General features: G+C 48.7%; 6 protein-coding genes across 6 annotated transcripts; 2 read left to right on the top strand and 4 right to left on the bottom strand.

The window, feature by feature from the left end:
* The first annotated feature begins 541 nt into the window (after positions 1-541).
* FVEG_10849 (hypothetical protein) lies at positions 542-3,899 on the top strand. Its single transcript, XM_018900018.1, has 3 exons — positions 542-1,207; positions 1,299-3,509; positions 3,562-3,899. Exons 1-3 carry the CDS (start codon positions 875-877, stop codon positions 3,568-3,570), a joined length of 2,553 nt encoding a protein of 850 aa, XP_018758206.1. The 5' UTR covers positions 542-874; the 3' UTR covers positions 3,571-3,899.
* A 622-nt stretch (positions 3,900-4,521) lies between these two features.
* Positions 4,522-10,181, bottom strand: FVEG_16900 (hypothetical protein). Its single transcript, XM_018906137.1, has 4 exons — positions 8,708-10,181; positions 7,510-8,658; positions 6,094-7,454; positions 4,522-6,026 (listed from the first exon to the last, which is right to left on the bottom strand). The coding sequence occupies exons 1-4, from the start codon at positions 10,132-10,134 to the stop codon at positions 4,636-4,638; spliced, it is 5,328 nt and encodes a 1,775-aa protein (XP_018758207.1). The 5' UTR covers positions 10,135-10,181; the 3' UTR covers positions 4,522-4,635.
* A 291-nt stretch (positions 10,182-10,472) lies between these two features.
* On the bottom strand, positions 10,473-11,760 carry FVEG_10850 (hypothetical protein). Its single transcript, XM_018900019.1, has 2 exons — positions 10,710-11,760; positions 10,473-10,654 (listed from the first exon to the last, which is right to left on the bottom strand). The coding sequence occupies exons 1-2, from the start codon at positions 11,710-11,712 to the stop codon at positions 10,530-10,532; spliced, it is 1,128 nt and encodes a 375-aa protein (XP_018758208.1). The 5' UTR covers positions 11,713-11,760; the 3' UTR covers positions 10,473-10,529.
* A 271-nt stretch (positions 11,761-12,031) lies between these two features.
* Positions 12,032-13,818, bottom strand: FVEG_10851 (hypothetical protein; the record flags this gene model as incomplete). Its single annotated transcript, XM_018900020.1, has 7 exons — positions 12,032-12,266; positions 12,317-12,653; positions 12,703-12,975; positions 13,021-13,144; positions 13,193-13,425; positions 13,475-13,599; positions 13,648-13,818. The coding sequence occupies 7 exons, from the start codon at positions 13,816-13,818 to the stop codon at positions 12,075-12,077; spliced, it is 1,455 nt and encodes a 484-aa protein (XP_018758209.1). The 3' UTR covers positions 12,032-12,074.
* A 2,223-nt stretch (positions 13,819-16,041) lies between these two features.
* FVEG_10852 (hypothetical protein) lies at positions 16,042-17,705 on the top strand. Its single transcript, XM_018900021.1, has one exon. It carries the CDS (start codon positions 16,587-16,589, stop codon positions 17,319-17,321), a length of 735 nt encoding a protein of 244 aa, XP_018758210.1. The 5' UTR covers positions 16,042-16,586; the 3' UTR covers positions 17,322-17,705.
* On the bottom strand, positions 17,525-21,575 carry FVEG_10853 (hypothetical protein; the record flags this gene model as incomplete). Its single annotated transcript, XM_018900022.1, has 7 exons — positions 17,525-17,909; positions 17,962-19,118; positions 19,174-19,992; positions 20,044-20,207; positions 20,258-20,678; positions 20,748-20,787; positions 20,851-21,575. The coding sequence occupies 7 exons, from the start codon at positions 21,573-21,575 to the stop codon at positions 17,525-17,527; spliced, it is 3,711 nt and encodes a 1,236-aa protein (XP_018758211.1).
* Positions 21,576-21,711: the final 136 nt, after the last annotated feature.

Below are 21,711 nucleotides of genomic sequence, written 5' to 3'. Positions count from 1 at the left end.
AAGAGCCAGGGGTCAGCGCTGGAGCTGTAAGGGGCAGACGCACCGCGAGAGAGAATGGCGTGAACGATTGGCCTCTTTACTGAGAGACAAGAGACTTGGCGTTTTTGATGGGTTCTAGACCCCCATAACCTTAAAAGAAACAACCTTAAAGACCTTAAAGCAGCAAAGTCAGTATCACGAGGTAAGGGGCAGCACCACGCCGTTGCGAGACTATTGACGATAATTCCCACCGACAATTCACCTTTGTAACCGCATGCAGCCAGACTTGTTTATCTGGCGCTGTTACCGCTGCCGCTGCCGCTGCCGCTGCCTCTGCCTGTCTCACGCTGATCGATCCAGTTTCTCACACAGTCTTCTCCACCAAAGTGACACCCTGACATGGCCCTCTTTCTGCGGACTGTGGAACCCTGCGAGCCTTTGCTTTGCCGATCAGGGGCATCCGTAGGGCAATTGCAGGCCTGTAGACTCCAGAAGACTTACGCGTACTGTTACCTCATATACTCCTCACAGTAGATCTTTTTTCATCGTTTCAAAGTGATCGTCTGCCCCGTCTCCCTCTCGCGCAAACGCAAAACGCAAGTCAAGTCCCTCCTTACGCTTGTCTTTCTTGAACTTTCCATTGTTTATTTGTCTCGGTTTTCGTTTTTCTTGTTTCTAGCTCTCTTTTGCATTCCAAGAGTCTGTCTCTCGCTCCCTTGAACAAAACTCCACCACCGTCAACATCAATCGCCATTTTGGATTCTTGTCCTTCAGATGATTTCATCTTCAACATAGCGAACTCTTTTTGCCGTTTTTTCTCTTTTTCGTCATTCGCTCGGCCCGCTAGGCGCCACAGACAATCGTTACTCATCATCACTAAAAATAAATCGTCACAATGACAATAGGCGCAGCACTCCCAACTTCTGGTGTTGCGCTTAACCGGGTGCTGGCCCTCGGCTTGACGCTGGTCGTCATCTTAGGCATCGCCATCAACCAGCTTCAACTGAGCGACGATCCGTATCGCTGTAAGGCTCTGCTTAATGATGGAACCTGGTTGAACACTCCTGCAGAGAATGGAAGCAGAGCGCCTTTCACAAACTGGCAGCCTCCCGGATGTATGATCCACAAGTACAAGAAGGAGGAGATTGAGGAGTGCATGGAGGGACGACACATGCTTTTTGTCGGCGACTCTACAACCCGACAGGTCTTTTATGGCATGGCTCGTCTGGTAAGTCGATGGTATTTTAATTGTAGATGTGTTACCGAATTATTTGGTCAATGTTCAATTGCATGACCAACAGTCGCTAACACCACGACAGCTCGACGCAGAAAAGGCCGAGGAAGTTCGAGCAAACAGCAAGAAGCACGAAAGCCACGATGTAGAATTCGGCGGCATTCGACTCAAGGAAATCTGGGATCCATTTGGCAACGACAGCGCCATCGCCCGCAACGAACTCACCCTCTACCACGAAGAGAGGATCAACGAGGTCCCCGTCGACAAGCAAAAAGGTCCCGCCCTGGCCTTCATGGGAATGGGAGTTTGGTTCGCCGCCCGCTTCGAGAAGGAGGAGTCTATTCCCATGTTCAAGGCCGCCTTCAACAACATGTCTGAGCTCGCTTCCAACATGGACTTTGAGCCTTTCGGCAACCGACCCATGGACCCTCGCGATGGAATTGGCAATGAAGTCTTCTGGGCACCAATTGCCCCACCCTTCTACGACATGCTCCCCGATTACCGCAAGACTGGTGTCGCTTCGCAACCTGGCGAGGTCGAGGAGATCGATGAGTTCCTAAAGACACAGGAGCAAGAGTCTGGCATTCCCATGTTGTGGTCGTTCCCCGCTTTGTCGTATGACCAGCAGGATGCTATCGGCGACCACGAGAACGGCTTCCATGTCACCGACAGCGTTGCTGAGATGAAGGCCCAGATCCTTCTCAACCTTCGATGCAATGCCAAGCTCGACATCCAGAAGTCCTATCCTTATGACCGCACTTGCTGCACTGACTATGGCCAGAAGTCCTTCGTCCAGATTATCCTCGTCACTCTCGGTATTTTCTACGTCGGCGGTGCTGCCATCACCGAGATTCTTGCTCTTCGATCTGGCGAGCCCCCCAAGTTGGCCATCTTCAACCTCGATGTCGCTACCTTCGTTACCGGTCTGCTTGCGTGCTACTGGGCCGACCGAACACAGTCTTTCGCCAAGGGCTCCAAGGAGTACAACATGTTCGACTTTAACCTCATGTCCGCTCTCTGCTTCATTGTCGGCTTTGCCTTCATGACCAAGTCCAAGCCTCCCCCCCCTCGACCTGGCGCCGCTCCCGCTGCTGCCCCCGCGACTCTCGACGATGCGAAGCCTTTGTCTCGTGACCAGACCGATGAGTGGAAGGGGTGGATGCAGGCTCTTATCCTCGTCTATCACTGGACTGGTGCTTCGCGCGACCTCAACATTTACGTCGGTATCCGTCTCCTCGTTGCCGCCTATCTCTTCCAGACTGGTTTCGGCCATGGTGTTTTCTTCAGCTCAAAGAAGGACTTTTCCTTCAAGCGTGTCGCCGCCGTTCTTCTCCGTCTTAACCTTCTAAGCTGCGCGTTGCCCTTCTTCATGAACACCGACTACATGTTCTACTACTTCGCTCCCCTCGTCAGCTTCTGGTTCCTTATCATCTACGCCCTCTTTGCGATTGGCCAGAAGTACAATGACAACACCTGGGCGCTTATGGGCAAGATCGCTGTTTCTGCCGCTATCTGCCCTGGAGCTATGCTCTACACACCCATCCTGCAGTGGGTTTTTGATGTTTTGAACATGGTCTTCCGAATTGAGTGGGATCTTCACGAGTGGCAGTTTCGTCTCGGTCTTGATGGTCTCATTGTCTACGTTGGTATCATCATGGGTGTCGCTTCTGTCCGAACTAAGCTGTATAACAAGATCCTCACCCAATCTTACGGCCTGGCCGGTGTCGCTGGTATTCTCTCCATCCCCCTGTACTGGTGGATTGCGGTCAGCAGCGCCGAGAGCAAGCAGGACTACACTGCCCTTCACCCCGTCTTCTCCTTCATTCCTATCATGGGCTTCATCGCTGCTCGCAATATGTTCCCCACCGCCCGCACATGGTACTCTCGAACTTTTGCCTGGATCGGCCGATGCTCCCTCGAGACCTTCACCCTTCAGTTCCACATCCTCCTCGCTGCCGATACCAAGGGTCTTCTCCTTCTCGACATCTTCAAGGGTGACGGTAGCCTCCTCTGCGACCGCTGGAGGTCTTTGATCATCATCGTTCCCGTTTTCTTGTGGATCAGCTCCCGCGTTGCCGACGCTACTGGTGGAATGGTCAAGCTTTTGACCAAGGACTGGGCTGCACAGGAGCAGGATGAGCAATACGACGTGGAGGCCAAGGCTGATGCGGAACCTCTGATGAGTGGCAACATGCTCTCTGGGTTCACGCGACACATGCCCTCAAAGTCCTCATGGGCCAACAACCTCAAGCTCCGCATGCTTGGCCTCTTTGTCCTCCTCTGGACACTCAACCTCGTAAGTTTCTGTCCGCTATTTCGCACTGCAGACCATCGTTAACATTTCTCAGTTCTACTAGACATTCATCACATAGCACCGGCATTAAAACAAGGCGTTTGGGGTAGCGAGTAGCATTGACGACGAGTCAGCTTGGGACCTTTATTCATTCCGCACGAAACGCGTGTTGGATTTTCTTTTTCACGGGCGCATTCACCCGACTTTTGGACATGACATACATTCGAGGCTTATCAATAAGCTTATGCATAAGCCTCCACGGCACGACATAGATTTTATATCGTAATGATAGATTCTTACATGATTCATCAAATTTTATCTTTGATGCTTAAAGGCTGGCAAAGAATTCGTGAAGCTCTGGAAAAGGCGAAATAGGGCGGGTAAGTTCCTGGTTCGGCACAAACAATTCATGCGTCAAAACGGTCGCGACGTCGTGTGATTGTTGCGGATGTATTACTCGTTTCATCTAAATTGGGTGCACCTCGCTTAGACTAAAGTTCCATTGGGAGTGATAACTGATCAATCTCACGCGGTTGTATTGGATTCAGTGCTTGTGAGCATGTAATCTCGCCCAATATAGTCATTTATGTGCGAAGGAATGCACTTTGGCGTAGGCCTATTCGAATGTGACAGTCATATTTAGAACCGACATTGTCTGCAGCCTCTCTTTGCAATTTCATTATCATTCACCGACAATGAGTTACAGGATGATTTCCAACGTCAAAATTGCCATTAAGTAGTAATGTTGTGCCTGTTGCCTATCAGGCCCTGTTATCTTGTTCTCCGGATCCCAGTGACCAGGTAACACACTAAATGACGTTGGGACACAATCGGACCATGACCCGCGCAACAAGAATTGATCCGCTGCCTGTGTGGTTCAGTAGTCGATTAGTTTTAAAAGGCGCTGAAGGGAAGAAACGAGGTATCATCCCTGAGAAGGCCTGTGGAGGTTTCTACTCTTTGCGCCGTGGAGTGAAGAGGCGTTAAAGACTTACGAAGTTGGTTGGGATGGATTGACTGACAAATAAGTATTCGGATATCGTATCTCCCCCAAACCATCTAAATGAGATTATGTACACAGTCTGTTCTCAAAAAGCACATCAGGCACCCAAATAAACCTATGCAACACTCATCTTTTGACCCAGTTCTTGAACTTTGACCATCTTTTCTTCTTACCCTCAGCTGTCGCGTTGCTTGTACCATCCAAACTCTCCTGAGCACTTTCCGCGTCATGGCTGGAATGGCCGACACTAGGGACAGTAATGGATGTAGTCTGACTCACGATTGAGCCAGTTACTGAAGCATCCTGGGCCTGTTCGCCGCTTGTCATCGACGCCTCGCCATCATCATCTGCCTGTCTCGACGTCGATCTGTCCCCAGTTCTAAGTCCCAGAACAGTGTGACCAAATATCACAGCCCCTTCAGCATCAAGAGATCCTAAATGTACAGGCTTCAAGCCGTGCGGTATAGTACGGGACCACCATTTCTTGGCAAGGAACTGGACAGGGTTGTGATTGCACTCTGACCCAGCAGTTTGGACAACACTACTAGCTTGCCCCTTGAGGCACTTGCAATACGAAGATGCTTCTTTGGCAGCTACCCAAGTAATCTTCTTGGTTAGTTCGCCTCCAATAAGGCCCGGCTCCATCCTAAGGAGACGTTTCTCATGGAGCATCTGCATTGTCGATATGGAAGCAGCAAGATAGTCTTTTCCTGCTGGAACCGATCGCCAGCTTGGGCAGATCAAATCAGGTTCGTCGGCGCGTATAAGATCTCCAAATCCTCGCCCGAACAGGGCGGTGATACCAACAGTCGGTATCAGGTCGATCCATCCGTGTCCCCATGAATTGAGATGCTGAATACGTGGGTAAATAGGAACTGCTGGATCAATGACATCCACGATGTCGAAACCAACAACATCCCGACGTGGGTCCAAGGTTTGAGAGATCTTGATACCATCTTGAGATGCCGCCTGGGCTTGTCGATCGATCAACTTCTCTACGGAGTGAAGAATTCGCTTTACTCGCTCTTCAAAGGTCGAATACTTGGTTGCAGGTACACCATTCGAATCCATGTGCTTGTCGACGATGTAAACGTTTAATGCCCTGTTTTCCCAGTTCTTTAAAGTCTGAAGTGCCGCTTGGCGACTCCCAACACCTGGCCAGTGGTCTTTGAGCTTGCTGGGATCATATACCCAGTCGTAGGCTGATTCGGGGTCGTTGATATCTAAGTGAAGTGAAATGCGGACGAGATGGAGCAGGGCAGAAGCACCGTCGACAAGCCATGCACGGCGTTCTTCAACATCGTAGAAAATCACTGGTTGAAGTTTGACCCAATTGAGAAGACTCGGGTAGTCTTTCTCTCGTTGGAGCCAAAAGGGTTGTTCCTTTTTGTTAACGTCGAGCATGACACCAGCAGTAACAGGACTTCCACCTTCTATGTATAGCTTGTCTACAACAATGGATGCTGATGATTTCGGTAGACCGCCAGGTTTTATCTCGTGATTAGCAGTGTGATGTCCTATTCCAATGAGTCAGTGATCGGATATTTGGAGGAATAACAAACTCAGGAGATAGTGTTGTCTCACCACACAAGTCTGTTGCTTTGGTACACCATCCAATAATGTGACGTTTGCCTTCAATATGCCGAAGGGAAATTTCTTCAGAAGATTTGATATCAATATGATCGAGCCTCGGATCCACGTATGAGATTCGCTCCTCAGGCTTTTGACTAACGAGGAGATGCCATACCACGACGTCAGCAGTCGCTTGTGTAGCAACCATCAACATGTTGAAACCTTTGATTACCAGCCTGCTACCCCACTGGACAACCTCGGAAGATCCCACTATAGACGCTGCATATTGCAAAGACACCTCGAGGCCAGGGTTCGGCACTGAACGTCGTAGTATCGGGTAGCCTCGTACAATATTCAGAGAGCTGAATAACCGTTCCCAGCAGAAGCCTTGCTTTGGGTTATAAGCGGTCTCCGGGATTTCGGAGAAAGAAAAGCGACACTTTCCCATAACAGAAGTGGTACTTCCACCTTTATCATTCAAGGCTGTGGCGGAGAAATCGGTAACACGTGGCATGATCGATATAAAGCCGGTGTGCTTGTGTTCTCGAAAGACCGAAGCTAACCAAGCAATTTGTTCACCTACCTCTGAAACAGCGTAGTAGCCGCCCCTGGCCGTGATTTCGTATCGAACGTCTCTGTTGCGGCCTTTGTGCATAGAACCCTTAAGAAAACAATGATTAGAATAATTCTCTCGAGTGGTTCCGGGCCAGTTAGGCGCTGTCCTAGTGCTAGACTGAACAGCCTTAGGAGACACACGACTAAAAAAACTCTCTTGGTCTGATAGAAGGGCTTGCATTAGGGAAATAATGGCACCGCCAGATTGGGGCCATGTTTGGGCCATGTATTCTGCGACACTTGTAGCTTGCGCTTCGTCGCATTTGCCTGTCAAGCAAAGGATGTTGGTCAAGGCTTTGCCAAAGGAGGAGGAAATCCCGGAGCGTTTCATCATTCCAATGATATCCAAGGTCAGAGAGTATGTCATTTCGAAGTCGATGCATGCTTGCTTTCTGCTCATTTTGTGCTGCGGAATATGTTCTTTCAAAATACTTCTGATCGTAGCGCCAATCCTATTCATCAAGCTAGGCACTTCGCAAGATAGTCGACTTTGTTGGCTGATATTTGTTAGAAGCCATTGATAAGCCTCTGATCCTAGGATGAACTGTCTGTACTGGGGAATCTGTGAAAGGCCGTTCGGTTCTCCAGAACCAATGTCGCCTATCCAGTCAACGATCATTTCTTCTGGCTTTCTGAAGGGCTTCGTGGGGCTTTCATCCTCGTAGTCTGCGTTCCCCGAGCTCATGAAACTATGACCAGACTCGCTCTCAGCTGTCTCAAATGCCGGAACTTGGAGTTCGAGGAGGTCCACAATATGCCTACGGCGCGTGTAAGCTGTAAAAACTGTAGAATGTATAGAGACTGCATGCTTACCTCCTCTTACGGTGGATGATCACAGAAGTCTCGAGCTGAAAAGTGTTCGTTGATTCTCCATGTAGCCTCCATGCAAACTCTCTGAGCGTTTCTTCAAGGAATTCTGGTCCAACGTTTTTAATAGTTGTGCATTGGGCATCGGAGCTAACATCCTCGGCGAGTTGATCTATGAAGGCCTGAAAGTATTGCAACTGGGGGTCATCAGAGAGCGTATCAAAAGAATACGTTGTAGCTGCATCGAATTCAGCGCAATTCTTTTCGGACTTGCGAGGAGACCACTGATTCTGTCTTTCCTTATGATGGCTTGATGGTATACCCTCCTCTTCTTCCGTTTGGCATTCTGTTGTCTGCAAAGAACCCAAGATCCTTTTTGGATTTTGGGGCTGATGCGGCATAGAAGTAGGAACAGTCGAAGGCGGTGTCCCATGGCTCTGGTTTTTGAATTCAATGGTTGATGAATATAGGCTATTGGTGATGGCATCGCTTTGCACACTACCATGCTCGTGGGGGCTTTGGATGTTAACTAAGGTAGGGTTGTGATGGCAGCTGTTCGCTGGCCCTGTATCCTTCATCGGGATCAGGTAGACACGGTATCGGTAATCATCTTGGACGTGGGCCATGGCCTGTTGATCACAAAAGAGATCCGAAGTTACAGAATCAATAGTTGGATGACCCAATAGCTGATCTTGACCTACAGACTCCTGCTCAGAGCTGCAAGAAGCGAGATCTATTGACCACATTAGAAAGACGTTAAATTTCCCTATGCAGTCATTTTCGTTGTCCTGTTCAACTCCAGGCACAAACGATACAAGCTTCTCAATGAACTTCTGCTTTTGAAATTCGCAGATGACCTGATGTGTTCCATGTTCCTGGAGTGATATCTTTTGAGCAGAAGAGGATGGGTTCGGCGCAAACAGGGGTCTTTTGGGCATTAGAATGGCCCCTTGACGACAGTGGTTTGGTGGCATGTGTAGCAGAAGAGTTCCCTCTCCACGAGCGAAAACAATGTCATAACCGGATTTCTCGAAGTTCACCACGTCGCCACTGTCAACAGTGACTTGAGCCGGAATCAGACGCTTTAGCAGCGTTGCCAGCGTGTTTCTCACGGCATGATCATTGTCAAGAATTAGGATTTTGATCACACTCCGACTATCACAAAAAATCAGTCTAGCGCATCTGAGTAGTAGAATAACCTCACCTATTTGCTTGTGGATCAACGGGATCTCCATTGGAATCATCACCATAGTTATGACTCAAACCCCTTCTGTATTTGACTGTGTATGAGTAACCCCATGTTGATTTGTCCAAGGCTCCATTTTGGGTGATGTTTAGGTTCCGTCCTGCGTCAGCGATCGTTGAGCGCTCCGCTTCATCAACGGTTGGAGCAGAGCTGAAGTTTTCAAACGAGCTCAGTGGCCCAGTCCCTGTCGGCCCTGAATTTCTTAGGGTGGAACCATCAGTAGTGGTTGAGGGTTGTTTGCTTTGGCTCGCATTACTTCTGCGCTGAGGTTCAATTACACCAGGTGGAGGTGACGGAGGTGGGGTTGTGGTAGGGGTTGGGTTCTCAGCAGCTTGAATCTGTTCTTCTGTAGCAGCCAAAGGCCCATAGACTGGTCTGCTTTGGCTCGCATTACTTCTGCGCTGAGGTTCAATTACACCAGGTGGAGGTGACGGAGGTGGGGTTGTGGTAGGGGTTGGGTTCTCAGCAGCTTGAATCTGTTCTTCTGTAGCAGCCAAAGGCCCATAGACTGGTCTGCTTTGGCTCGCATTACTTCTGCGCTGAGGTTCAATTACACCAGGTGGAGGTGACGGAGGTGGGGTTGTGGTAGGGGTTGGGTTCTCAGCAGCTTGAATCTGTTCTTCTGTAGCAGCCAAAGGCCCATAGACTGGTCTGCTTTGGCTCGCATTACTTCTGCGCTGAGGTTCAATTACACCAGGTGGAGGTGACGGAGTTGGGGTTGGGGTTGGGTTCTCGGCAGCTTGAATCTGTTCTTCTGTAGCAGCATAGACTGGTCTGCTTTGCCGCTGAGAACTTTGGACTCTGGGCGGGTGGGACGGAAAATAAGAATGCTTTCTTTCTTCCTTAGATCCATTATATTGGTTGACTCCAATTATATTGGTATTCATTTCAGCCTGAAACTCTGGGTCCAGTCGAGACCAATCAGCGGCATAAAATACCGACTTGTTTGGTGGAATCAACTCTCTGTAAGTCCATGCTCCACTCGCCCACCGACTCTTTTGGGCAGCTGAAGATAAGATTTCTTTATCATCATCCTTGATATTCGCATTGGGTATTTCGCTTAGATACAGCAGACAAACACCTGCTTTTGAAAACATTGAGTAAAGACTTTTCACGGTCTCCTCCTTCTCAAGCGTGTCTTCTGCATTGATACAGACACTGTCCGCCCAGAGCCACATGTAGCCCTGAGTAACAGCGGCATGGCAGGCGTTGACGATCTTGGAATATCCGGGTTTTGAAGTGTGCTGACTTAGATCTTCAAAGTCTTTGAAGGTCAACTCCTGTTCCGATGAATACCAGCAATGAGAGAGGATCGCGTAGGGCGGGTATGCAGAGGCGTCCTCAAAACTATGGAGTTTCAAGGTCTTCACGTTGAGGAACCTCATGGCTGACTGAAGTGCTCACAGAAGTATCTGGAGGCGTAGAGATGGTTGTCGATGGATTAGGCTGTATTAACTTTGGTAGCTGTTTATGAGCGAGACAGTCGGCTCCATCATCGATTCAACTATTTGGCGAAAAGGTAAACTGATACTGAATCAACAGAAAAGGTCATCTTTGCGACACTTGAGAAGCGGGGTAAGGCAGACATGCACAGCCTGATTTTGCGAATGCTTGAGGTTGGTGGTTGGTTGGAATTTCAGCCGCACCATGAGATTTTTGGGCATGGGCTGATGCAGCCTGAGACGAGGCATTTTGGCAAATAAGCAGACAGGATCATTGATGGTCACAGTCTTAACAAAGTGTGTTTATGAAATAAAGATAGCTGAAGACTCTATTTACACTACTCTAAACGGCCGACATACAGCCCTTGCATGAATCGACCATTGCCATAGATCTCCTCCATTTCCGCATACCACTCATCGTTGTCCGACTCTGGCTGCGGCAATCCATTGTAACCATCATCGTCTGTATTATGATTAATCAAACATTGTACAATAGGCTTCATCTGAATCGCTCTCACCATCTGAATCACTAACCCACTCACAAGGGTTCTCGGTTTCTATTCTCTTTTCATTGTCTGGAAGTGAGAGCTTGGGACGCTCCGGGGCTTGGGGATCTTGTGCTTCCTTGATTGCTTTCTCACTCGCAGATCCACCGCTTCTCTCGATTGAGATCAGAGGGCGGAACGTGATGGAGACGACGTAGTAGTAGAGTTTGTGGGGTTCCGTTTCATCTCGGATCCAGCGTTGACCGTGCCAAGTGCTTGAACCGCTCCAGCGACTGACTTTGCGGTTGGAATGTGATGTGTCTGCGTAGAGAACAACACCATCAGGTCGTTTGAAGAACCATGAGTCGACCATCTGCTTGGCAATCTTGTCGACCTGATCCTTCTTACGCTCGAGGGACTCTAACTCGATGCAGAATTGAGTCGTGCTGGGAGTCAGCACTTGACAAACACCCTCGATCCAGTTTCCATCAAAGTGCAGGGGCTCGTCCTCCTCCCAATACCACCAATCAGTGTGACGAATGGTGAGCGTAATGGTGCGGGGAGCCAGATGGGGCGTACGTAGGACTTCTTGCAGGCCGTTTTCTTGGAGCCTATACATCTGAGCAAAGACTCTGAGTCTCTCGATCTCAACCTTGTCTGTTCCTAGAGATTTGGAGATCTTTACGAGCATGGGGCGCAAGCGTGGAGGAGCTTTGTGAGGCGGAGGAGCGCGATCTTCACCTGTAGCCCATTCTGTGTGCTCACGTAGGAGAAATGGTTTGAACCAAGTTTCGCGATAGATAGCGCGACATGTACGAAGAAGTCTGGTATCGGTTGATTGAGCTGCTAGATAAGAAGGGCGAGTGTAGCATGTGTTTTCCTTGAACTTTTTGTCCGGTGTTGGGTCCGGATGATCCGTGAGGACATAAGAGAAGATGCTGTCTCTGACTTCTCCAGGGAGTTTGGTATAGAGAGGGCTTTCATCTTGAGGGATTGGGGCCTTGGCGAGGATATCTTGACGTAGTAGGTTGGTCATCTTGGGCGGTGGAGAGAAGCCTAGGGATTGAAAGAGTAAGGTCGGCGTATCTCTAGCCAAGTTGCGTATTTATTGCATGCTCTAAGTTAGGCAACCGTGCGGGGCTAAGCTGGGCTACCCAGTCAGCCAAGATAATGAGGTAATTTTGCCTAAGTCAATAGACACTTCTCGGACGTGTTTGCATGATTGCAACGAATAAAAACTGTCTGTGGCTCAGCCAGCATGCTGCAAGCTGAAAAACTCCCCTCAATCCACTCCACGGGGGTCGACATTCACGGTAACAAGGGTCAAGTGTTCGGAGTATCATCTATTCAGAAATCCCCGAGTTATATAGGCTACATTATTCATTTCTCATTCCACATTTAGTATCCGTAAAGGTTGACCTGCTCAGAGGTGGAAGCGCGGATGCGGCGGTTCTCGCGGATCAAGAGGACGCGAATGGCCCAAGCGCAGGCAATTGAGCACAGAGCAAAGCCAGCAGAAGCACCGAAACCGATTCCATATCGGGGAGAGTCGCTCTTGGGCCAGAGGTAGGCACCATAGATGTAACCGATCTATGCCAAAGTCAGTATGGGTGATGAAGCAAGAGAGCTGGGCATCTTACCTGTCCACCGACGTTGGTCATTGCCAAGACAACAGCCTTCTTCTCCTTGGTCTGTGATAGAGTTGAAGATGCCCATCCGATGATGACAGAGTTGACAGCATAAGCACCCATGGGGAAGATGAAGCAGGCGACGTAGCGAGCAGCGGTGTTGAGAGTGCAAGCAGCTAGAACGAAACCAGCAACGGCAATGGATAGTCCAGCGGTGATGTGCCAGGTACGCTCGTGCATGCGTCCAGAGTTCCAACCGAAGAGGATACCAGCTGCACCAGCGAAGATGAAGGGAGGGCAGGTCATAACGAGGGTAATAGTAGTGTTAAAGCCAAGAGTCTTGATGACACTATGAGACTGTTAGCTGTGAACATGCAAATCAAACCAGGACCACTCACGTAGGGAAGAAGGAGTTGAAGGAGCATGCAGAGAGATGGAAGTTTTGCATGAGACAGAAAAGCCATGTTCGCTTGTCAGCGCAGGCCTGCTTCAAGCCCTCCCAGGATGAGCCACCCTCCTCAGAGTCATAGGCCTTATCCTTCTCCATGCGGCCGTGAGCAAGCTGCCTCTCGCTTTCGTTGAGCCAGCGGGTGGTGAGGGGAGTGTTAGGAAGCATGAAAAAGCCGATGATGGCGACAAGAGCAGTAGCAGCGCCCTCGATGATGAAGAGCCTATGACCGTTAGATGGTTCTGAAGATATACGCTAAGGAACTTACCATCGCCATCCTGCAAGACCAGCCTTTCCATCAAGGCCTGCAAAGATGCCAGCGGCAATGAGACCCGAGAAACCAGTGGCTAGAATCTGAGCACAGTAAAGCACGGCAATACGAGCAGCGACCTCTGGTTCATATTAATATCTTGCGTACTCCTCACGAGTGAGAAACTGACCTTTGCGGGTGTAGAAGATGGAGAGCATGTAAGTGGCACCAGGATAGAAAGGAGCCTCAGTGATACCCAAGAAGAATCGGCAAGCGACCAGTCCACCATAGTTCTTGACAAGAGCAGTGCAAGCAGAGACAGCAGCCCAAACCAACATCCAAGCACTCATGTAAATACCAGGCTTGACCTTGGTGATCAACATGTTGCTGGGAACCTGCATAAGAACGTAACCAACAAACAAGCTAAAGTCATCAGCATTATTCCCAAAACTTGGTAGTTGTTTCAACATACATCGAAACAGTCGTGTTGAATTCGGTACCAGTCATGTTGAGATCCTCCTCCAAGTTATTCAATCGTGCTTGAGCAATGGCATTTCGATCGACGTAGTTGAGGAAGTACATAACACAAAGACAAGGCTGCGAATGTCAGTCTGGTAGCCAAGCATTGGCGCGTTGATCACTCACCATGATCCAAAGATCAAGCTTCTTGACAAGGCGGATCTCTTCAGGGTCTGTCTTCTTGGCAGTACCCGTCCAATCTCGCTCCTCCACCTGCGAAGGCTTCTCATCCTCGAGAATGCTATTGACATGCGCAAACTCGGGCGCCTCGCGCTTCTGGTCAGTAGTGGTAGCCATTGTTGTTGTTCTCGTTGTGTTGGTGAGTTTGGCGTGACGAAGAAAATTTTCGTAAAGAGGTCCAGGCTCTCTATATTTATGGGTTCTGGACGGTGATCTTCGCGGGGGGCCGGGGAATAAACCTGGGGAAGTGGTGGTAAACCTGGGGTAAATGGCCTTCGGGGGCAGAAGTAGAGGCCGGAGGAAGGAAAAGGTTACTTTCAAGGTTAATTTGGGAGGGGAGAGTGACGACGCTAATGACAACTGTGTAGTGTCTTATTTGATGCTGGATGGGGTTATGGTTGTGGAGATGGTGAGTGAGACTGGGGGAACCATTAGATTTTGATGGGATGGCCGATACAACTCTAGGCCCAGTCAAGAATGAGGAGATGGTCATAGCGAACATGGCAGTAGACCCGAGAAAACGGTAAATGTTAAGAAGCATCAGTGTGCTTATCTGTTATCAATTTGGCTTCAATCTCATTGCCATTCTCACTGTGCGCTGTGCATGAACTCCAAATTTGCAGATCCGCGCTACGAGTCATGTGTATTTTACGCATAAAGTATGCTTAATCGAGCCCTGGATCATCATCCCAATGACACCACCATTACTTCCAACATCCAAGGACAAATCTCATCGGCGCTACAACACGGCATGTGTCCGTCACAAATCTAACTCAAGATGAGATAAGAGACAAACATCTTCCACGGAGTCTACTTTTTGAGCCGTGAATTTGCTCCCATCGCAAAGCTATCACGCAAAATGGTTCGGAGACTGATGAAGCTCCGATGGTTCACGTGTCGCGCTACGTGCCGGAAAAGGGTCGAGACTCTAAGAGATAAAACGCCAGCGCTTGGCTAGATCTCTTGGGGTTGTTCATCTGGAGATTTCTTGGCTGCAGGCTAATGGCGGGGCTCTGGGGTAGATTGGATGATATTTATAAGCGGTGTTTTGTTTCTGAAGCCGATGGTTGAGAGATAAATGCATGTAGTTATTTGTTGAGGTGGCTCCACGATGTCAGCACTCAATTTCTGTACCCAAAACTTGATTGACCAGCCGGCACCAGATTTAAGCCGCCAGGTTTGTCATATGGCAAATGCCTATTCTATTCGAAAATAGTGAAATGTCTGTTATCTCCTCCGTTTGTGTCAAAAAGGGCGGTTTTGGAGTCATAGCAAAGCTTGGCAGACACCAGTCACGGCATCACGACCCGGCCTGGCGAAAGCGGAAAATGGTTACCGGAAAAGCCAAGTCAGTTACTCAACAAAGCCTGCACCACTCATGGTGATATATAAGAATAGAGGCTCCGTCTAATGTAGTTCTATGATTTAAGAAGCGATTGTCATAATGATACATGGTCAAACCTAGATGCAAGATCCTTTTTCGAGGGCTATTCAGTGACAGGCTTTTCCGTACTTGCGCAACCTCGCATAATTGTACGGCAAAGGCGCCAGAAAACCCGCTGCAATTGACACCAGAGCAGCGAGCCAAAATGATGGGTCATCAAGAGCAACTTGTCCTCCCGTCAAATAGTAATCCACAGCATTTTCAGCTGCTTCCATTGTCAGCATAGAGATGAGACTCATGCCGACAGCTGTCCTCATCGCCGTAAGCCAGGATAACCCATCACGGCCAATGCGTAGCATCACCGTCTCGAGAAGAATGGACGTTGAAACACCAGAGGCCACTGCTTTATTAGTTTTGTTTCTTTTGAAGTTGATTGGCTACTAACTTGAGATTGGCATCACTATTCCCATACTGAGCCCGGGATAATAGGCTTGGAGAAACCACATGGCTGCAAAGTCACCGACTGTACACCCGATGAGGCATCGCGTAGTGTTGACAGAAGCCCTCTTCCAAGCTGATCTCAATGTCCAAAAGTCGCGAGATGTTATAGATGGTGGAGCCGATGGTTGTGATGCGTTCTTTTTGCTACAGCATTCGCTGCTGGCCCGATGTTTTTGTAGGCTGATACTGATTGAGGGGACGTTGATCGCAGTGGCGCGACGCGATTGCGAGATCGCGAAGAAGCCCGCACGACGCGCGCAAAGTCGACTGCTGCTCCTGACTCCATTCATATTATGTTTGTTGAACAAGGGACGAATAATGCGAATTGAGAAGAGGCATGAATCGTTCTTGGTCTGACGGAATTGTTGTTTTCTTCGCCGCCGCGATATTGACTCAGTCCCACTTAAAATGCTCACTCACCAACAAGAGTCATCGCCGGTTGACGACGTCGACAGGTCATCGCTTAAGAAATGAAATGAGAAAATGGCTTGATCGATATAACTTGTTGTAGGCCGCAGACTGGTAGATCATCAAACTGAGAACATGTTTCAAGGCAATTCTGGATAGAGTCCATCGAGAGATATCAGAACGGGCAGCTCATTTCACGACTCTTGTCTGCCAGCATGACAGAGGCAGTCAACTGAGAATCTTAAGATTGGCCTCACCAGCCTGAATTCGAGCTAAGTATTTAAGCGAATACCTAATGTTTAGTTGCTTTCCTCTGGCTCGATCGTATACACAAGGCCAAGGCCTCAGCTGAAAAGCAACGGTCCCAAAACGTGCCTTGGCCGAGCCGATAGCGGAACACCTTGATTTGTCATCGGATCAAGCTTCAACTTTGTCACGATCATGCATTTGTCCTTTAAATGAGAAACTCCTTCGCCCTCGATTTGTAAGCTAATTGAGTCTTGTTACACGGACGGCCCTTCCCTTTCTTTTCCTCTACACAGAGCTACCTCTCAGGACAGCCAACGCCACCTAAGATTCGAGGTTCACAATAATGAAGGGTAGAAAGATCGTAATTTCAGGTGCAGGCCGCGGCCTTGGCCGTGCTTTGGCTATCGTCGCTGCTTCTCAGGGAGCTACTCCAATTTTGCTGGGGAGATCCCAAAGCGCATTACAAGAAGTCACTGAGACAATCAAGAGCGACAGCGGTGCAACGGCGTACCCTATTATCTGCGATCTTTCGGACCCAACTTCCGTGGCTAAAGCGACGAAAGAGATAACTGAGTCTCATCCCAATATCGACATCTTGGTCAACAATGGAGCCCATTTCACTGAAGGCAGCTTCGACAAGCAAACCGATGATCAGATCCTGTCTGTCGTGAACTCAGCTGTCACTGGCACCATGATCTTGACACGACAGCTTCTGCCTCTGTTGAAACAACGACCTCGAGCAGACATTCATAATGTCGTGTCTATGTCTGGCCTTCAGTACGCCAGACTCACCGGTGCTTCACTTCCTTTCAGAGCGGCAAAGGCTGCTCAGGATGGCTTCACTCAGGGGTTGGTGGAGGAACTGAAAGGTACATCGGTACGCGTTACTTCAGTTTATCCTGGATTGATTGAGGATGTATCGCCCACCAGCGCCGAATGGCAAAATCAGCGTGGTTCTGATGAGGGCATAACAAACAAGAACGTCGTCGACACGATTATCTACGCACTATCGGCGCCCCCAAACATGTCCTTACGCTCTATCGTTATCGAGCGGACTTTTTCAGACTTCCTGATTTGAGCAAGAATACAGTCAGAAAAGAAAAGAGAAAACAACCGAGCCTGATGCCTCGAGAGAGATTTTCGACAGGAACAAGCAATATTTATTTGTGAGACTTTGGTGGGATGATGTGCTGGGGCAAGAGTTGCTACCAATAATATACCGTTCACATTGAGGTCAAAATTTCTTGACATCTTGGTTCATACAGTTTCTGTCTAGTGAGGCTAAACTACTTCGTGTCCCTTAAATGGCTCCGGTATCCTTTTCTTCCATGGTTTCCTTTTCCATCTCCTCTCAATGCGAAACCCTGATGATGTTCGAAGTTTTGATGCGGCGGAGAGATCGGTTTTACAACTAGTTCCAGCATTTTCTGTACCCAGCTGAGAAGTTAGGTCCTTTTCCAGCTCTTCATAGACTCTTGATGAATCTTGAATCTTGAATGCCTTGAAGAACAATGCGGTGACCGTGTCCCACCTGTAACCAAAAATCAGAGCAAGACTGGAGACTGCCAGAGTCAAAGGGACTGCAGACGACCAAAATATCCTCTGGTCTCTGTCTAGCTCACGGACATCTGTAGTGTTCATTCCAAAGAAACTTGTCACAAAAGAGCTACACAGCATCAGATCAGTCGTCATATTTATCTCTAACACAAGATACTCACAGTGGAAGAAAAAACAATGTGACGAAGGTAAACACTCTGATAGCCTTTCCGTGACCCTCGTCGAGTACCTCAATCATCTGTTTCATGTCGTGTCTTGTGGCGGTCAAGATCCTCTGTAATATTTCGAGTGTCTTTCCATCTTCAGCAAGACTTTGTATGTGAGTGTCTAAGTGCCTTTTTTCCAGACCATACATATCCTTGCGGTATCCCAGATCTTCCCGATCTGTGGTGTCTTTTGGGAAGAAGTCGGGGCTCAGAACCTGAGCAAAGGCCTTGACCGTACGTGTTTGAACTTCGAAAATGATCCGCAAGGCCTCCATTTCCTCTTCCAGAGCAGATATTTCAAGAAATCTGCGGCGTCTTGGGTCACGAACCGCAGCAAACCGAAGCGCCGTAGACTTATCGCGGCAATGCCTAACTACGTCCAGCTTCTGATCTGTCTCTGGATGGATGGGATGGTCATGAAGGTTCCGCAGTAGCGTTATAAGTAGAAACTCAAGGCCTATCGGTGAGATGGTAAGGCGATCTGTATCGATCTGGGTCTCGCTAGCCATCATTACGTCTCTTCTGGCGTCCTCAAGCTGGCACTTCAACTTCGATTCAAGGTTGTGAGTCTGAGCATGTGAAGCCGCTCCCTGCCATAGCCGGTACCCATGAGATCGCTTGATAGTCTGTAAACGCTCAGAGTTAATCGCTGAGAGCTCTTTTGCAGTCTTGTATAATAAGGTGGTGAGAGTTTCATAGCAAGATACGAGGCTCCCGGGGACGCGTTTTTCTTTGCCGCTGACGGACAGGCTAATTCCCTTTGTTCTTTCTCTAACATCAGTCAAGGTCTCAACGAGTCTGGATGCAACAGACACGACGTTGTCCTTTGGTTCGAAACTGAAAGGTTGCCACTTGACCCATCCCACGCACGGGTCATTGAGTATGGTTCGATCTCCAGGGTTGCAATGGATGTGATGTCTGTGCAGGTGGGACAAGGCGCCATATAGAGAAGAATATACTGTATCTTTGTTACAATCTTCACAGCCATGAGGCGGTAAAGCCTTCGTGTATAGGCACGTGAATCCAGAGCCCGAAGTTGGAATTTCCTTTGAAATCGTGAAGGAACATTGCTGATGAAATGTATTCATTCGTAGTGATGAAATATATATCTGCTAAACAATATCATCAGCAAGTCAGCATTCAGAGTAAGGATATTCAGAAGCTTACACGCATGATGGAATCCAAGGCGCCCCAATAAGCACCTACAGCTGGGACAAGGAACCAATCGGCTGGTGGAAGAAAAAGATCAAAAATGTCCTCCGATAGTGCCAGAAGAGTGGCAAGAATCTCAGATTCTGGATTTCTATGCCTGTGGTTTGAGCTGGGAGGTTGTGCGCACGGAAGGGGGTCTTTAGCCTCCTGTGTCGGCACGTATACACATTCTTCTATGACTGATTGGAGAACCCGGCATTTGTAGACCACTTCATCTCTCGTGCTAAAAGTATGTAAGTCTTTAGTAATACCGAGCTCTTTGAGAGATTGATCGATCATGGCTAGTAACCTCGTGAGAGCCATCGTACCATCTGTGTGGGAACTATTGCCAGTATTCTGGGTCAAAGGCCAAGCGAAGAATGGAATTTGATCCTTGGCCGTATTGCTGAAAGGCATCGAGGGTAGTGTCGGAAGTACTGGCGGCATGTTTCGAACAAGCGTCCCTTTACCTATACTTTGGCAAAACATCTGTTTCGCGGCTTCCATAGTTCTTTCAAAGGTTTCTCCATTGGAACTGTGTTCGTCAAAGGTCCCTTCGATGCTTTCGTTCTCATCATCGTTGAAAGCTTCCGACCCCGGGTCTCGAGGAACCTCGCTTGAGGTTGCGACAGAGATTCTTACCAATTTGAAAGAGTGTCTTTCAACCTCGCCTGATGTCAAGTAGCATAGCCAGGTGGTAGAATCAACAACGTGTTCATTCTCATCAACAAGCTGGAAATCATCGATATCCAGGCCATAGTTACCCGACGACTTGAAGACAAGTTGCCTAAACTCCTTTCCCTTGGGTCAACAAGTAATCTGGCTATGGGAGCAGAATAAACAAACCGAACAAGAACAGTCCTCCTCGATAATGATATAAGTTTCGGGGCTTGTTATTCGAACTTTGTAAACGACTGGCCAGATACTGTGGATTTCGCTACTAATATCGACACTGACAGTACCTGACATCATCTGTTCCCATGACAACACGGAGGAGCTAATTAAAGTCCCTGGAAAGCAGTTAGATTACTGAAAGTTGTATTCGTTTGGGAGAATGTACCTCCGCCAATCATCAAGAATAGTGCCTCGGGCATCTTTAGAATGCGCGAAAGATTGGATACCCGGCCTCCCGAGGTTGAGTTGCTGAATGATGTTTCCTCAATGCCGCCAGTTTTAAACCCATAAAGAAACTCAAGCAGTGTTCTGGTGTACTTTTTCTCCGGGCAATCTTCAAGTGCCATTCCTGGTAGTGCCAGAAAGGGGGTTGACAGAAAAACTACAGGCTCAGTATCTTGCGTTCCGTTGAGGTCTCCCTGTTCAGCGGCCCACATGCTACGCCCTACCTTTCTGAGAACAGTCCCTGTGTTGAGTTGTGGACTCTTGCCTTCAAATTCAGCATGTTTCTGCATCAGTTCGCGAACGACACTTAATGCAACACATTTGAGTTGAAGGCATATGAATGGGGAGTCAGCAACAAGGCCCTATTGGCGTCAGCAGAGAGAAAAAGCAGAGTCATGCAAAATGTATGTCGAAGGGAAAGAGATACGTACTTCTAAGGTTCTTAAGTCTGATTTGGTGCCATGTAAGTGGCTACATAATTAGTATGGAATCGACACAGAAAGTAAGAGATTGTATATGGCAGTTGAAACTTACAGCCACCTCATCCTTCCTATACCAACTCCATCCTTCTGTTCTGGGGTACACCTTAAAACAGTTTTGTGCGATCTTGTGTGCTCATGATAGCAATGCGCACTACAGATCGTGGTTAACTTCGTAGAAACCTCTCCATCTTGAAGAAGAGACGTTGTTTTAACCCAGGCATTATATGTATCTGAGGATCTTTGTCCTCCTCGAGAGCCACGCGGTTGTTCTTTGACGTCACCCAAGTGGACTGTGTCTGACACCAGAAGTTGATTCACCCACGGCCTCATTATTGAATCCTTTGTTTCGTTGGGCGTGACGGGGTGGGTATGAGAGCTGATAGGCGTTGTTGAGCCCGGTGCAATACGGGCAGAGTAAGCCGGCTTGTCATCTTCGAGTCCTAGCGGAATTCTTTCGTTGGGGAGTTGAATTGGCGGACGCGACCCTTGATCCCGTTCGTCGGCCTTCTGGTAACGCTCACTATATCTAAAGAGCTCCTCTAAATCAATCGGTCCTAGAATCCCGTATATGACAAAGGTGTCTCCGTCTTGAAGAAACCTATACCCTAGGCGGCAAAGGGCATACCAGGAGACAAGGCGGGTGGGGATTCGGGTCTGGATCTCCGTGGGCTGTCGGTCTGCTGAGTTGCTGGTCGGTGCTGAAGAAGATGCGTCCGGCGATTGCTCCCAGGAGGCAGCGGCAATTTCCGTGTCAATCTCATCGCTGAAATCTGACATGTTTGCTTTTCGTGAACATTCCTTTCAGACTTACTGAAGTATGGCTGACGTTCAAATTCTTGTTCATTAATATAAGGCTCACAATTCGCCGAACCCCGGTCAAAGTATACCTAAGAGCCTCGCACAACCAGCGAGC

This window comes from Fusarium verticillioides, chromosome 11 (genome assembly GCF_000149555.1).
Source record: "Fusarium verticillioides 7600 chromosome 11, whole genome shotgun sequence".
In the NCBI taxonomy this organism is placed as follows: Eukaryota; Fungi; Ascomycota; class Sordariomycetes; order Hypocreales; family Nectriaceae; genus Fusarium; species Fusarium verticillioides.
This window is presented reverse-complemented; position numbering and strand designations above follow the sequence as displayed.

What these genes read in the sequence shown, in the direction of transcription:
- FVEG_10849 (XM_018900018.1), top strand. Translation starts at nt 875, where the DNA reads ATGACAATAGGCGCAGCACTCCCAACTTCTGGTGTTGCGCTTAACCGG. An exon ending in TTTATGGCATGGCTCGTCTG is followed by an intron (nt 1,208 to 1,298) that starts GTAAGTCGATGG and finishes ACACCACGACAG; the next exon opens with CTCGACGCAGAAAAGGCCGA.
- FVEG_16900 (XM_018906137.1), bottom strand. Translation starts at nt 10,134, where the DNA reads ATGAGGTTCCTCAACGTGAAGACCTTGAAACTCCATAGTTTTGAGGAC. An exon ending in GTTGATCCACAAGCAAATAG is followed by an intron (nt 8,659 to 8,707) that starts GTGAGGTTATTC and finishes TTTTTGTGATAG; the next exon opens with TCGGAGTGTGATCAAAATCC. An exon ending in CAAAGCAACAGACTTGTGTG is followed by an intron (nt 6,027 to 6,093) that starts GTGAGACAACAC and finishes TCATTGGAATAG; the next exon opens with GACATCACACTGCTAATCAC.
- FVEG_10850 (XM_018900019.1), bottom strand. Translation starts at nt 11,712, where the DNA reads ATGACCAACCTACTACGTCAAGATATCCTCGCCAAGGCCCCAATCCCT. An exon ending in GTGGGTTAGTGATTCAGATG is followed by an intron (nt 10,655 to 10,709) that starts GTGAGAGCGATT and finishes ATCATAATACAG; the next exon opens with ACGATGATGGTTACAATGGA.
- FVEG_10852 (XM_018900021.1), top strand. Translation starts at nt 16,587, where the DNA reads ATGAAGGGTAGAAAGATCGTAATTTCAGGTGCAGGCCGCGGCCTTGGC.